Here is a 12,882-nt window from a genome sequence, read left to right on the forward strand (position 1 = left end):
ATAGATATCAACACACAGACGCCATCATTGAGGTTGAATGCAGGCAGGAAATCTTAGAAGCAAAGGTGAGTGTGCGCAGCTGTTGAAATAAGTTGTTAGTTGCATGTTTCTATGTTGCAATCTTTCGATTTACACTTCGCATAGGCAACGACCAAATTGATTTATTCGATCGAAGATTACATTGGTAAACACGGGGCTAGATTGTAACAAGCTCGCTGTCATAATATATATATATATATACGGATGAACAACAACATCATAAACCCAGGCCGCATATCTACAAGCGAGAATGTAGCTCTACATTTGATCATATTATGCCACTAGCCTGCTCACTAACTAACTAGCTACTGTGATGTCAACCATCTGACAGTGGCAAGTTAACTCCCTTTGCAGCATTTGCATGTTGTGGGATTGTACCTTGGCCAGCAGTGTGCAGACGTTCTAGTAGGAGAAGTTGCGAGATCTTTTTGTCACCGAGCCAGCAGTGTACCTCTCTAGCAGCAGGGGAAGAAAGTAAAGAACCATTTTGAACAGGGCTCTGAACGACATACGCATTCCACCATTGAACGTTAGCTTCATATTTGGACATGACATTGACGTATCGGGTGTCATATTTGTACTGCATAATATTTTTGGGGAAACACTTTTGGCAGCCAAATAAAGCAATATATCAGGAAATCCTATCATTATGTAACTTAAGTATTTGGCTATGTATGGTGGTACAAGCAGTTTTGTGTCTGTGCGGTAAGCTAATTCAACCAACTACACTTCTTCTGATTGTTTGATAATCAGAAATCCACATGGCATTTCTTCTTTACAATCGCTAAATGTTTTTAGCTCTTTGAGACTAGCAGCGACCTCTGCTCCCTGAAATCGTTTCCTAAACTTAAACATTTAGTAAACTGATGCGTGTTCCACTGGGGTACAATCATCTTTTAACTATGATGCAGGTGATTGATGGTGATGACTGCTACCTATTTTGAGATCCCAGAAAAGTTTATTGTAACGTAAAAATAACAACAGCGAATATCGAAAGTGGTCAACGGTAAGCTATTTGTAGTGGGGGTCAATGGAGAAACTTGACTTCCGTTCCCCAGTAGAGGGGCGTGGCTTCAGATTTCCGGATTTGAAACCAACTGCAAACCAACTGCTTCCCATTCAGGTTGCACACAAGCACTTAGAACAGTGCAGTGTTTTAATATCACTGAATAAAACCCTGCTTCACGATATCCTGCTTGTTTGTTGTTCCTTCTTGTGGTAAGTTGAAATCAAAATACTCACCAGAAGAGCTGTTTGATGCTTTTTTTCCTGTGGCAGTGGTGTATTTACTGGTCCTGGCGTACACGTTCCCCTCGATGTGCTACTTGAGGAGGGAACGTGTGCGTCCGGCACTCATGATACACCACCGCCACAGGGAAATAACTGATTAAACATCACTTCTGGTGATCGTTTTGACTTCATTTCAACTTTCTGCAAGAAAGAACAACACAAAAAACAAGTGGGATATCTTGAAGCTGGTGTTTATTCAGCGATAGAGTGCGGCTGTGTTTTTATATTTTCGTCTATGTATGGGAAGCAGTTGTAGCAAAGGGTAAACTAGCAGGTTGCAGTTGCAGCTAAAGGTAAACTAGCCAAAGGTGACGGCTGCAGGCTTTTCTGTATCTGACATGGAGAAACAAATGTTAGATTTCCTCCCACCCCAGACTACTATGTCTGTGAAGACAGTGTTCATTTAGGAACTGTTTCTGTTTGAGATGCGCCATGCCAAGCCGACCATTGGAAACCCTGCCTATCTCATGCATTAATCTATAATTTTGTTATTTTTGTTCGCTGGTCCTGATCACTTTTAATGTGGATATACAAAAATGACGGTTGCTTGTCTGTGCTCATGCGTGAGTAATGTGGGACTGGTGTGACGGGGCAAATCCTCCAGATCCAATTTATCGCCTCCATTAATTTTCTATGGAAGGCACGCCAGCCGATGTGCTGTGCGTGACGGGATCGTGCGCGAGCGATCCCCATTCCACCCCTCTTGAGATATTTATTTTGTAGGTTCTTGTGTTTTGACAAGACGCACACGCCTGCAAACGGATACATTTGCTCTGGTGTCCGAGGTGTGGGATTTACAGGGAACAGCATCGCCTGCTAGAAGCCGGGAGCCAACTTTACACAGTACATAGTCCAACAAGCCGAACAAGTTTGGCATGAAGTTTTGGTTGGCTGCCGATTCAGAGAGCAGATACATGGTAAACGGTGCTCCAAACCTGGGAAAGGATGAAGAGAAGCCATCTGGTCAGCTAATTGGAGAGAGTGGCGCTGAAGTTGGTGGAGTCCTTCCTGGGGAACGGGAGAACTGTCACAACTAAGTTCTTCACCTCACTTGGCATTGCTGGAGAAGAACACCAGCTTAGTTGGCACAGTCAACAAAATCAGAGGGGAGCTGCCCCCCTCTGCGCAGGAGTGAGCAAAGCTGTTCACAACCAAGGTGCTGAAACATGACTGTTTCAGTGCCACAGAACGTCACTATTCTCAGCACTGTGCACCAGACAGTTGCCATTGCCGGTGGCCAAAGGAGGAAACTCGAGACTGTCACCTACTACGACATGACAAAGGACGACGTCAAGGAACTTGACAAAATGGCGAGGAATCTCTTGTGAAAGGAGGTATTGCCGGTGGCCAGCAGACGTTATTTTTTTTCTTCTAACATTCTGGACCTGTCTGTGATCAACGCATGGATCCTGCACTGGCCAGAAGATTTCCAGGTGGTACTTCATACTGCAGCTGGCGAGTGAGCTTCATGAGAGCCAAAGAGGCACTGGTGATACAAGAGCGCAGTCAGGGACAGCCCAAGGGTTGGAGGCGGCAGTGTCAAGTCAGAAAGGGATGCAATCAAAACACAACATCCTCCTGCTGTTGGAAGTGCATGTGCAAGCAGTGTGTGGAAAGTTCACATCCATAGTGCAGAGTACATGTGTTTAATCTAAGTAGGCTAGGCCTGTAGAGCAATAAGGTAAATGGCATGGCACATGCAACAGGGTGTAAAACAGGGTGCATCAGTTCTATCAAAAACAAGCCATGCTACCACTCATGTTCCATGTTCTGTTGTGTTCTATATTGTACACCACCAATATTGCATCCTCACAACCCAATTTGGAAGTGTGGCTATGTGAGACTAGTCCTTATCGATACGTTTTTGATGTTTGGATGATGTCATACAGTAGTTGTTCCACAGGGAGCAAGATGCTCTACTTGTGTTTTTCTTGCTAAATATTATGGAATGCATAGGTGCAGGTACCAGGAAGACAATGCTCCAACTGTAAGCAAAACTGTTGTGTTTTGAACCTTGCCCCTATGAGTCTGCATGCTCACCTACAATTACAGGAGGCTGTCTTGGGGCTATCGCAGCATGGATAAAAGGATTTGGTTTTGTAGTATTGTGTCAATGAATTAGACTAACTAAAGTGTAAGCCACCATAGATGCAATCAAAATACATGGATGAGTTTCTGAAACCTCTTACATGGGAGAGGAGGACGTGCGGCTATGTGAGGAGACTGACTGGTTTCTCTCTGGTTGGCCTGGGCTACATTTCATTCCAGAAAGTTCTTCCATCCCATGTGCCTCGATTCACTTCCCTTTACAGATCTGAGACAAATGGGCCTCCGTAAGCTAAAGCTCTACCTCGATTTCGCTGAGTTACTTACACGTACCCAGTTCTATCAGATCTGTGAAGGGGAGTGAACGAAAATAGATGGGGAGGGAACAGCTTTCTGGAATAAAACTCTGGGCCCCACTCTCATATGGGTGCTGTGTTCCACGTCTGACTCAGGAATGCAGCTTTAAAAATGATCCTGCTGTCGCTCTCTCGCGTGTGAGGCCGTCGCAGCTCCCCGTCACAAATGTCACGGTGAAGTGACTCAAACCACGGTCCAAGGACAGGTGTGAGGAGTTGATGCCAAGTCGCTGTTTTCAGTTTATGGTGTTTACAGGCCACAACGTCTGCCGTCTCAGCGATTTTCCTAGTCCCAACTGTTATGGCCTTATCAGATGATGACCTCCCAGACCCTCATCTTTACGATTCCAGCTTGGGAACACACCGTGTCATATCTTGTTTGTTAAGTCAATGTCTATAGTTGGGGTGAAAAAGCACCAGTAAGTGAAGGCTATTGGTTAGAAAAAACACAAGTAGGATATTTAACAGAGCTGTAGAGCCCGTGTCTCGTTAGACCGAGCCTATTCTTTGCACAATGTTTGATTTGAATGTTTTGTCTAATTTGTTTCTTTGCCCTCAGTCAATCAACGATGGATTCCAAGCCTCGGAGGCTGCCCTCCACGTCGTCCTATTCCTCCCCTTCTTCATACACTCCCTCCTCCTCCTCCTCATCCTCTTCCTCACTGGGCTCCAGCCGGCTCTACAGCCGAGGGAGTGTGCTGAGCAGTGACCGCTACCCTAGGTCCACGTCCCTCAAACCGGACCTTGACCACCAGGTAACTGAATGTTGCCGACTGGAGAGAGACAGGCTACATTCATTAACTGAGCGTGTGTTTTGGGGAAGGGCCACCATGTACAGTGCTTTTGAGTATTTCTAGATTTTCTGAAAGTTACAGTTACAATCACTTGTTGGAGTTGGATGATACCAAAGCCTCTTTAAAGGTATATACAATCTTTGGCCATATTTTGAGATTTCAACCTTCCTTCGTTTTAGTCTCTTCCAAACACACATCCTTATCCATGTCATAGGCCATCACTCAATATGCTATGCCTATCATAATGTTTGTTTACCAAATTAAAGAGGCAAAGACCTCCCAGAACATGGCATGTGGGGAACATCTCAAATAAAACTAATTTTGGTGCCTTCCAACAGTCACATTCAATTCACAAATGTCTGACCAAATGTGATTCTACTCCTAGTACTTGTCATTTTGTAAGTCGCTTTGGATAAAGGTGTCTGCTAAATGCCATAAATGTAAATAAAATGTCATGTAGAAGTCACACAGTGAAGTCATGTAAGCTAGTAGTAGTAAGTAGTAGACCACTAGGCCACTCTCGGTAGGCAGTGAACCAGGGGAGGCTGGCGGAGGTAGAAACCAGAGGACTGGCTCATTGTAATGTATGGTATCAAACACATGTGACATCTTGTTTATATTATAAGCAGTGTAGTCCTGGTCATTTAGTTTCTCTTGAGGACCAGACTCTGTTTGCGTTCTAAATGACGACTAGTTGCTCTTTCAGCTGTAACCCTCAGCCTCTCTCTCTCTCTTTAGTGAGTATCTTTATGAGATGGTATCTGTGTTGCAGCTAGGCACATTAGCAGGGCTTTTTATAGGCCAGCCTAGATTCCTGACCGAGTGTATTTTAGCCAGCTTGTCAAGGACTGTCCGTGTCCCGTTACTGCGGCTGTGTGGCTCTGTTACAGTTTTTTTTTTTTCCAGAAGAGTCCTCGGCTCAAATGCACAACAAACAAGTGCTCCGTTCCACGACTTCATTGACCTGTTTTGCAAACGGGGCCGAGTAGCGTTACAGAATTCCCCGGAATTAACTTGAAATCGTGTCGTGAACTATCAGTGTGCCATTGGTTGAAATGGTCATATCTAGGGTGTTAAAATGGTCATTGATTGTTAACAGTTATAACACTGCTGCCTGTTCATCTATTAAACCTGCTGAAGTTTGATATGTTTGTTAATATTTGTCCCCTGAAGAATCTAGTTATAGCAGACGCACAGAAAATATTTGTGTTTGTTCCTGTTGTCCTTTTTACATTTGTCCGTCTTGGATTCAACCCATGTAGGCTACATCACGTGTGTACTGTGCGTGCGCTCTCACTGAACACACACACTCCCTCACCCTGTGTGTAATTTCTCTGCATTTCAGAGCTCACGGTTCTTCAGCTCACCCAGAGTCTATGGCAGCTCAGACAGCCGCCACTCCAGCTGGAAGCTCTCCTCCTCCCTGAGCAGCAGCTCCTCCACCTATGACCGCTCCTGGGCTGATACGTCCCTGAGCAGCAGGAGCAAACTGGTAAATATCAACGTAAAATTCATGGCTGTTTGATGATCCATGCACAAGCTATAAATTTTTTTTTCTCTTCCTCTTTTCTCGTTTTGTTTTTTCTTTATTTGTTTGTATAGTGCTATTGATGGTGAAGTTGAGAGCCGCCTTGCTCTTTGGGGCACTTTGTGACAAACCTTTTTGTAAAAAAAGAGCAATTTTAAATATAATGTGATTTGATTGATTTGAAAGCTTGCACCAGCCTAGACTAGCATCAATTTGGATCTTGTTTCGTCAGACTGATTCTGAGAGAAGAATCGGGACCTACTCGGGACTTCTCAGCAAAATTGATGATGGGGATTCCAAAAGAGCCAAACTGTCCTACACCAACAGATCAGCGTACACCAGGACCCCCACCTCCTCTGTGACTGGAGGGTCCGCATACTCCAGTAGTGAGCTCAGCAATGGCACAGGTAACCATGGCTCTGTTCTTACATAGCTAGCTCAACCCCCAAATTAAAGTTTGGCAGACATACAAACACTTTTTAAAATTATTTTAGGTTGATTTGAATCTTGCGTTCAGTCAGAACAGTCAGTGTCCACACACTCACTTGAGCATTGTTACTATGTAGAAGATTTGTGATATAAAAAGTTCATTTGCATTTATCGTTCTAATCAATTAAGATTGCATGATCAATGTCTCTTCTAGTTTAGTCATTGAATATAACATTTTTAAACTTCAAACTACTTGTTAACCATTTTAATAATTCCTAAAGCTTTTGTCATTTAGCCAACCAATAACTTAGTTTTTTTGGACTTATCTTGCATGCAGGTGAAATAACAAACTGACACCTTGTGTTTAGATTCTTCGTGGAAGTCCTACCGCCCACTGTCCAGGTCGTCATCGTCCTCCTCTACCTCCTCCTCTTCTTCCCCAGAGCCTCTGTGGTCCCGAAGGGAGCTGGAGAAGAGGAGCGAGGCCAGCCTCTCCAGCCTGGCCGAGCCCAGCTATAGAACCTCCAGCCTGACCTCCTCCTCCTTGTGTATGGGCCTAGTCTGTGTACACACACACACACACACACTAACATATACGCTCACTCAGACAGTCCGAGGGAATGGTAGATTCTCAGGCATGTCCGTTCTGACTCTCCCATTGCTTTTCGTTCCTGTGTGTGTTCAGATCGACCAGACCGCGTGACCTCCACCTATGCACAGGGGGCGCGGCCCAAGGAGACCCTCTACTCGTCCTCCACCCGAGAGAGCAGCTCCATCAGCCGCCACCTGTCCTCCACCTACCAGCCCTCCCCTCTGGCCCGAGACTCCAGCACTCGAACCACCGCTCGCTCCCTGACCTCCTCTTCCTCTCTCCGTGCCTCTCAGGAGCCACCTGAGGCACCCAAGCCCACACTGGGGGTCTCCTCCTCCTCCTCTTCCATCTCCTCCTCCTCTCGTGCCTCCTCTTGGTACACCCCTCCCTCCACTAACCGGGACTCCAGCCCCCCTCCCTCCGCCCCCATCAGGCCCAACTCTGACCGCGGTGAGTCGGATGGCCGGCGCTCAACTCGCCGCCTCCTGGCCCGCCTGTTCTCCCGGCGCTCCAGCCAGGACTCCAGCGGCTCCAGCAGCACCCGTTCCTTCGACTCGGCCGAGGAAAGCCCCGCCTCTTCCCACGTAGGGGGAGGAGACAGCCAGAGCCACGCCCCTGCTGCTAGTGAGGAGGGTGGTAGAACCTCTGTCGGTGTGGAGCCTGATGCCAGGGGTTCTGAGGCGGCCCAGGCCTTTGCCTTCCTGAGGAGGCGTAGACAGGGTCTGTCCACGGTCCAGGAGACCCAGCCCCAGCCCAGCGTAGAGGCCTGGAGAGGGAGCAGCAGCGGTGGAGGTGGAGGCTCTTCTGGCTCCTGGCTCTCCTCCTCCCTCCGCACCCGCTGCACTCCCTTCTTCCCCCGCCTCAGGAGAGAGGGGCGGGATGAGAGTGCACGCCTCCACGCCAGCAGCTCAGAGGAGGGCTACCACGGCACCCAGTACCCCATCGGGAGAAGAGACAACCCTGAGCCCAAAGCTGCCGAAGAGGAAGAGGAGGATGAGGAGGAGGAGGAGGAGGAAGATGAACAGGAAGAGCAGGGGGCTGTGGGCGCAGCAGTCTCCACGGCGATGGGCGCAAGCTCCACCCTGCAGGAGGAGCTGCGTGCAGCCAACAGGAGCCAGCGGCTGGCACGGGTGATGAGCAGCCCTCTGTTCCGTGTGCATGACAACTTGATGATCGCCGTGGACATGACTGGCACTGCCAGGAGCCAACCAGAGGGCCAGGAGAAGGAGAAGCCCATCCCCTCCAGAGACCCAGAGAGGCTTCGAAAGATCCAGGAGAGGTGGGGCCCGCTGTCTCTCTCGCTGCAGAAGGAGCTAGGCCTGGGCTGTGTTCCGCCGTGCACCACGTTATGGAACGGTAGATGCTAAGTGGGATCCTTGGGACGACCTTAACCATTGTAAATCTCAACGTCAATGGGGTGATGTTAGTCGAGTCGGGGCTGTCCCAAGCAACCCACCTAGCATTTACCATTGCGTTAATGTTCATAGAAATGAATCGTGCAGATCAGACATGCCTCATGAAATGTAGAATCGATCATGTAGAGCATGTCGTCAACCATGTACAGCTTTTCTATGGACCGTAGCTTTATGTCTTGTCACGCATTTTCCTTTGATTGGACAACCAAAATAACGTGTCTCCTAATTCTCTCCTCTCTTTTAGCCTGCTCCTGGAGGACTCTGACGAGGAAGAGGGTGACCTGTGTCGAATTTGCCAAATGGGCGAGGAGTCTCCCTCCAACCCACTGATTGAGCCCTGCCACTGCACGGGCAGCCTTCAGTACGTCCACCAGGACTGCATCAAGAAGTGGCTCCGCTCCAAAATCAGCTCCGGTAAATCTCTCTCCCTCTAATGACCTCTATTGAGTACCGCTCGCTAGAGGAAAAATGTTCCCGGAATGTTTGTGTTGTAGGGGGAAGGCCAGGGGGCATTTAAGGCCTGTGCAGCCTGCATAGTCTTTGTTTGGAAACCCTCACTCCATTTTGTGGCCCTCGTATGATGTTTTATGATCAATGAATCCCACTTACACTTTGACTTGGGTACAGGTTCAGCGTTGAGTTCAGTGATCCAACCAAATTTAACTGTGCCGCTGCGTTATGGAAAGATTTTTCATTTCTCAACTTTTTTTGTTTCTCTTCTTTTGTCCAGGCACTAACCTTGACGCCATCACCACATGCGAGCTATGCAAGGAGAAGCTGCACCTGAACATTGACAACTTTGACGTTAACGAGCTGTACAGGACGCACGAGCGGGTGAGCCGTCCGTTATCTGACAGTGGTTCTGCTCACTGAACTGTATGGTTGTGGAAGCCCGGACACAGGTTAAGCCTTCTCCTAGACTAAAAAGCGTCTTCAATGGTCTCCACTGAAAGTGTTATTCATCTGTTGGCTTAATCTGCGTCCAGCAAATCATCCCTATGAGCAACTGTTTAAAAAAACGTAAAAAAATAAACTATTATACACGCTTTGAAGAGTTTGTCCATGTTACATGTCAATGGGAGAGTGGTGCAAGCGTTTAAGTTGGAGTCAGGCTGTTAATGAGCCAACCCCTTACTAAGTTTCTCTCTCTCGTTGTTGCTCTTTCTTACACTCTTGGGCTCTCCCTCTCTCTCTCTCTCTCTCTCTCTCTCTCTCTCTCTCCCTCCCTCCAGTCTGAGTATGAGTTCATCAGCTGTGGCCTTTACCTGGTGGTGCTACTGCATCTCTGTGAGCAGAGGTTCTCTGACGTGTTGGGAGCTGCCAATGACGCCGGGGTGAGACCATGTCCTCACCACACACTCCACTTGGAACGTTCGTAATGGGAACGCATTCCTCTACATGACTAGGAATGTTAACTGTGTTCGTGCTAGGATTAGCTAAAAGGCTAATTGTCATCTGTCGTCCATCGGCAGGCACAGCAATCACTACGCTTTATTATTTGTATATTCTGGTGTACTTCACTTTAGATGAGACCTACATAGTACATTACGTTGGGCTGAGTTGCTGTAAGCTAGAGAATACTACTTAAACATGCAGAAGAATTGGTGCTCGACTGAACATTTACTGCAGGCCGAGGCCTCATCATTCCTTTTGTATTGAATTGTGAATGTAATGGATGTCCATGAATTCAAATGTAGAAGGATTCCGTGTTTTTAAAAACATTCTCCCCCCCTTCTCTCGCTCAGTTTTTCAACCTGGCGAGAACCCTTCACGAACACATGGACAATCTTGAAAGTATGTTTTTAAATCCAATGGCTCCAGTGCTGTGTACATGTATGTTGATTTGATGACTTGATGTAAGATCATTAGGCAAATGTTATGACCATTGATGCATAAAACTAAACTCAATAGACCTTTATTGATGGGGTAAGTATATGACCCTCTCTGATTATGGAATAGGAAAAAGCCCAAGTGAGAATGCATATCTTTTAGACATTTACTTGCATGCATAGCATGAAAACAGCACTTATGGGCTTGCTGCTCTGAAGCAGGCAACGGCTGTGAAGAATAGTTACGCCAGTCAAGTCCATCTCTCAAATTCTTTGAAATCATTGTGCTATGTTTATTTATTTAAGTTTCAAGTTTATTTAGTTTTAAAGTGCATTTTCACCAATGTCTCAACACACTTCACATCATATAAAACCAATAACATAATAAAAGAATATTGGAAGGTTACACAATAATCTCTTGAAAAAGCATATGGGAAAGGCAGTGGGAGGGGGGGGAGTTGCAATATTAATCACCTAAAATAACTTCTAATGCACATTGCCTAAGCATGTTTTATTAAGTTAAAGTGCTTGTTTGGTCAAAATAATTAATATTTTTCTATCATTCCATATAAGATAATTGTTTTGCTGGTGGTTGTCTTCCTCCATTCCAGGCTCCTATGGGGAATCAGATGAGGAGGTGCCGGACAACAGACCATCTATTGACTTCAGTGACCTGGATGACCTTGAAGAGGAGGAGTATTGATGAAAAGAGGGGGGATGAGAAGGAGAGACGGATGAGGACAAGAGGGAGCAGGATTGAATAGGTTACCTACCAGTAAGATCCCATTGTCCTCTGTTTCAATCATGTGATTTTAGAGTGCAATGGCGGCTCATGGGGAAATTGAAAAGCAAATGCCAAGTATACAGGGAGATCATCCCCTGCCTGAAATGTGGTTTCTTAGATATGCAGACCTTAACGTGAACTGGGGAGGGGGGAGGGGGGGGAAAGGATACTTGATCTTTTCTCCCATTTTTGTCATTGATTTCCTGTTCCAGATTTGAGTGCACTTTCTAATGCTTTCTTTAGTTAAAACATGCAAGTCTTTTGAACTGTTACACCACGAGTGCTTTAAATGTTACCTGGATTAAGGCATACCTGTGGTGGGATATTGTATCAAGGGAGATGGAATCAGGAACACTGGCTTATTATTAGCATTTGACTTGCTTTTGGGAGATGGAACCAATGATCTCTCTAGGTATATAAATCAGTAGATGGAACAGTGTTGTAAGGGGAGAATATATCAGAGGTGGCAAATGATTCCCTTCTTTTGTTTTCCTGTGAATTTTGCTTTTGAAGTGAGTTGTCAAAAAGTATGATGTGGGAGTGAAATGTAATGAGAAAATGTGTCAACTTTTCACAGGTGAATCTACAATTTAACGTCTGTTTTCCTTGTCTGTTTCAATGTTGCGGTATGAAAATGCTATTTGCTTGGCCTAAAAAGTTGTTTTCATGATTTTAATTATTGCAATAAAGTGTCATGAACTTTTATGAACGAATCCTTTATTTTCACTGATCTGAAAGCATACTTTTTTTTTAAAAAGTCCTATAGAATAGGAACCTAGACCTTCTCCTTCAATGTGTTGAGTAGGAAACGAATGGAGGAGAGGACGCAAGGAATCGAGTTCCTAACAATTGAGAAAGGGCTGTAGAGGCAGACACCTCCCCCCCTCTCTACCCCACACTGTTGTTCTTCAGCGAGTGCAAGAAAACCAGCCAGTGTGTCTTAAGAAGGGGAGGCTGACTCCAGTACATGTAACCTTTCATTGGGATAAATGTTAGAGCATGATGGAACATGGGTATGTACACCCAGGGGACACAAACACACTCCTAACCTTCAACCTAAGTGGGGGAAACCATTATACCGTAGCAGAACAGCTCCATACTATAGGTTAGGGGTGGTATTCAGACTTGGAGATCCACACGCTTAATACCATCTTTGTGCATGGAACCAACCAGTGCAGAATGTAGCAGACAGATGAAGAGAGAGTAGTAACTGTATATACAGGAACACCTGTACACCTTCCCTTGGTGGAGGTGGTGTGGGGAATGTTTTCTTGGCACACTTTGGGCCCGTTAATACCAACAATCATTGCTTGAATGCCACAGCCTATTTGAGTATTGTTGCTGACCATGTGCATCCCTTCGTGGCCACAATTTACCCATCTTCTAATGGTGCATTATCATGCTGGAAGTAGCCATGTCACAAAGCAAAAGTTGTCTCAAACTGGTTTCATGAACATGAGAATGAGTTCAGTGTTCTTCAGTGGCCTTCCCAGTCACCGGATCTGAATCCAATAGAACACCTTTGGGAAGTGGTAGAACGGGAGATTCGCAGCTTGAAAGTGCACCTGAAAAATCTGCAGGAATTACGTGATGCAATTCCGGTCCATGTCATCATGGACCAGAATCTCAAAGGAATGTTTCCAACATCTTGTGGAATCAATGTCACAAAGAATTGAAGCTGTTTTGAGAGCAAAGGGAGGCCCTACCCCAGTATTAGTATAGTGTTCCTAATAAAGTGTTCAGTGAGTGTACACTGACATTGTGAGAAAGTGTTACCAAC

At 46.0% G+C, this 12,882-nt stretch overlaps 1 protein-coding gene across 1 annotated transcript; it reads left to right on the top strand.

The window, feature by feature from the left end:
• The first annotated feature begins 11 nt into the window (after positions 1-11).
• marchf7 (membrane-associated ring finger (C3HC4) 7) lies at positions 12-11,805 on the top strand. Its single transcript, XM_083684890.1, has 11 exons — positions 12-65; positions 4,291-4,486; positions 5,871-6,017; positions 6,286-6,460; positions 6,851-7,030; positions 7,168-8,353; positions 8,734-8,903; positions 9,220-9,323; positions 9,722-9,823; positions 10,235-10,283; positions 10,930-11,805. Exons 2-11 carry the CDS (start codon positions 4,301-4,303, stop codon positions 11,019-11,021), a joined length of 2,391 nt encoding a protein of 796 aa, XP_083541016.1. The 5' UTR covers positions 12-65; positions 4,291-4,300; the 3' UTR covers positions 11,022-11,805.
• Positions 11,806-12,882: the final 1,077 nt, after the last annotated feature.

Source organism: Argentina silus, assembly GCF_951799395.1.
Source record: "Argentina silus genome assembly, chromosome: 14".
NCBI classification, from domain to species: Eukaryota; Metazoa; Chordata; class Actinopteri; order Argentiniformes; family Argentinidae; genus Argentina; species Argentina silus.

Excerpts from the sequence above, each read along its gene's own strand:
- marchf7 (XM_083684890.1), top strand. The coding sequence starts at position 4,301 with ATGGATTCCAAGCCTCGGAGGCTGCCCTCCACGTCGTCCTATTCCTCC. Across the intron at positions 4,487-5,870 it reads AACCGGACCTTGACCACCAG|AGCTCACGGTTCTTCAGCTC; the intron begins GTAACTGAATGT and ends TCTGCATTTCAG. Across the intron at positions 9,324-9,721 it reads TGTACAGGACGCACGAGCGG|TCTGAGTATGAGTTCATCAG; the intron begins GTGAGCCGTCCG and ends CCCTCCCTCCAG.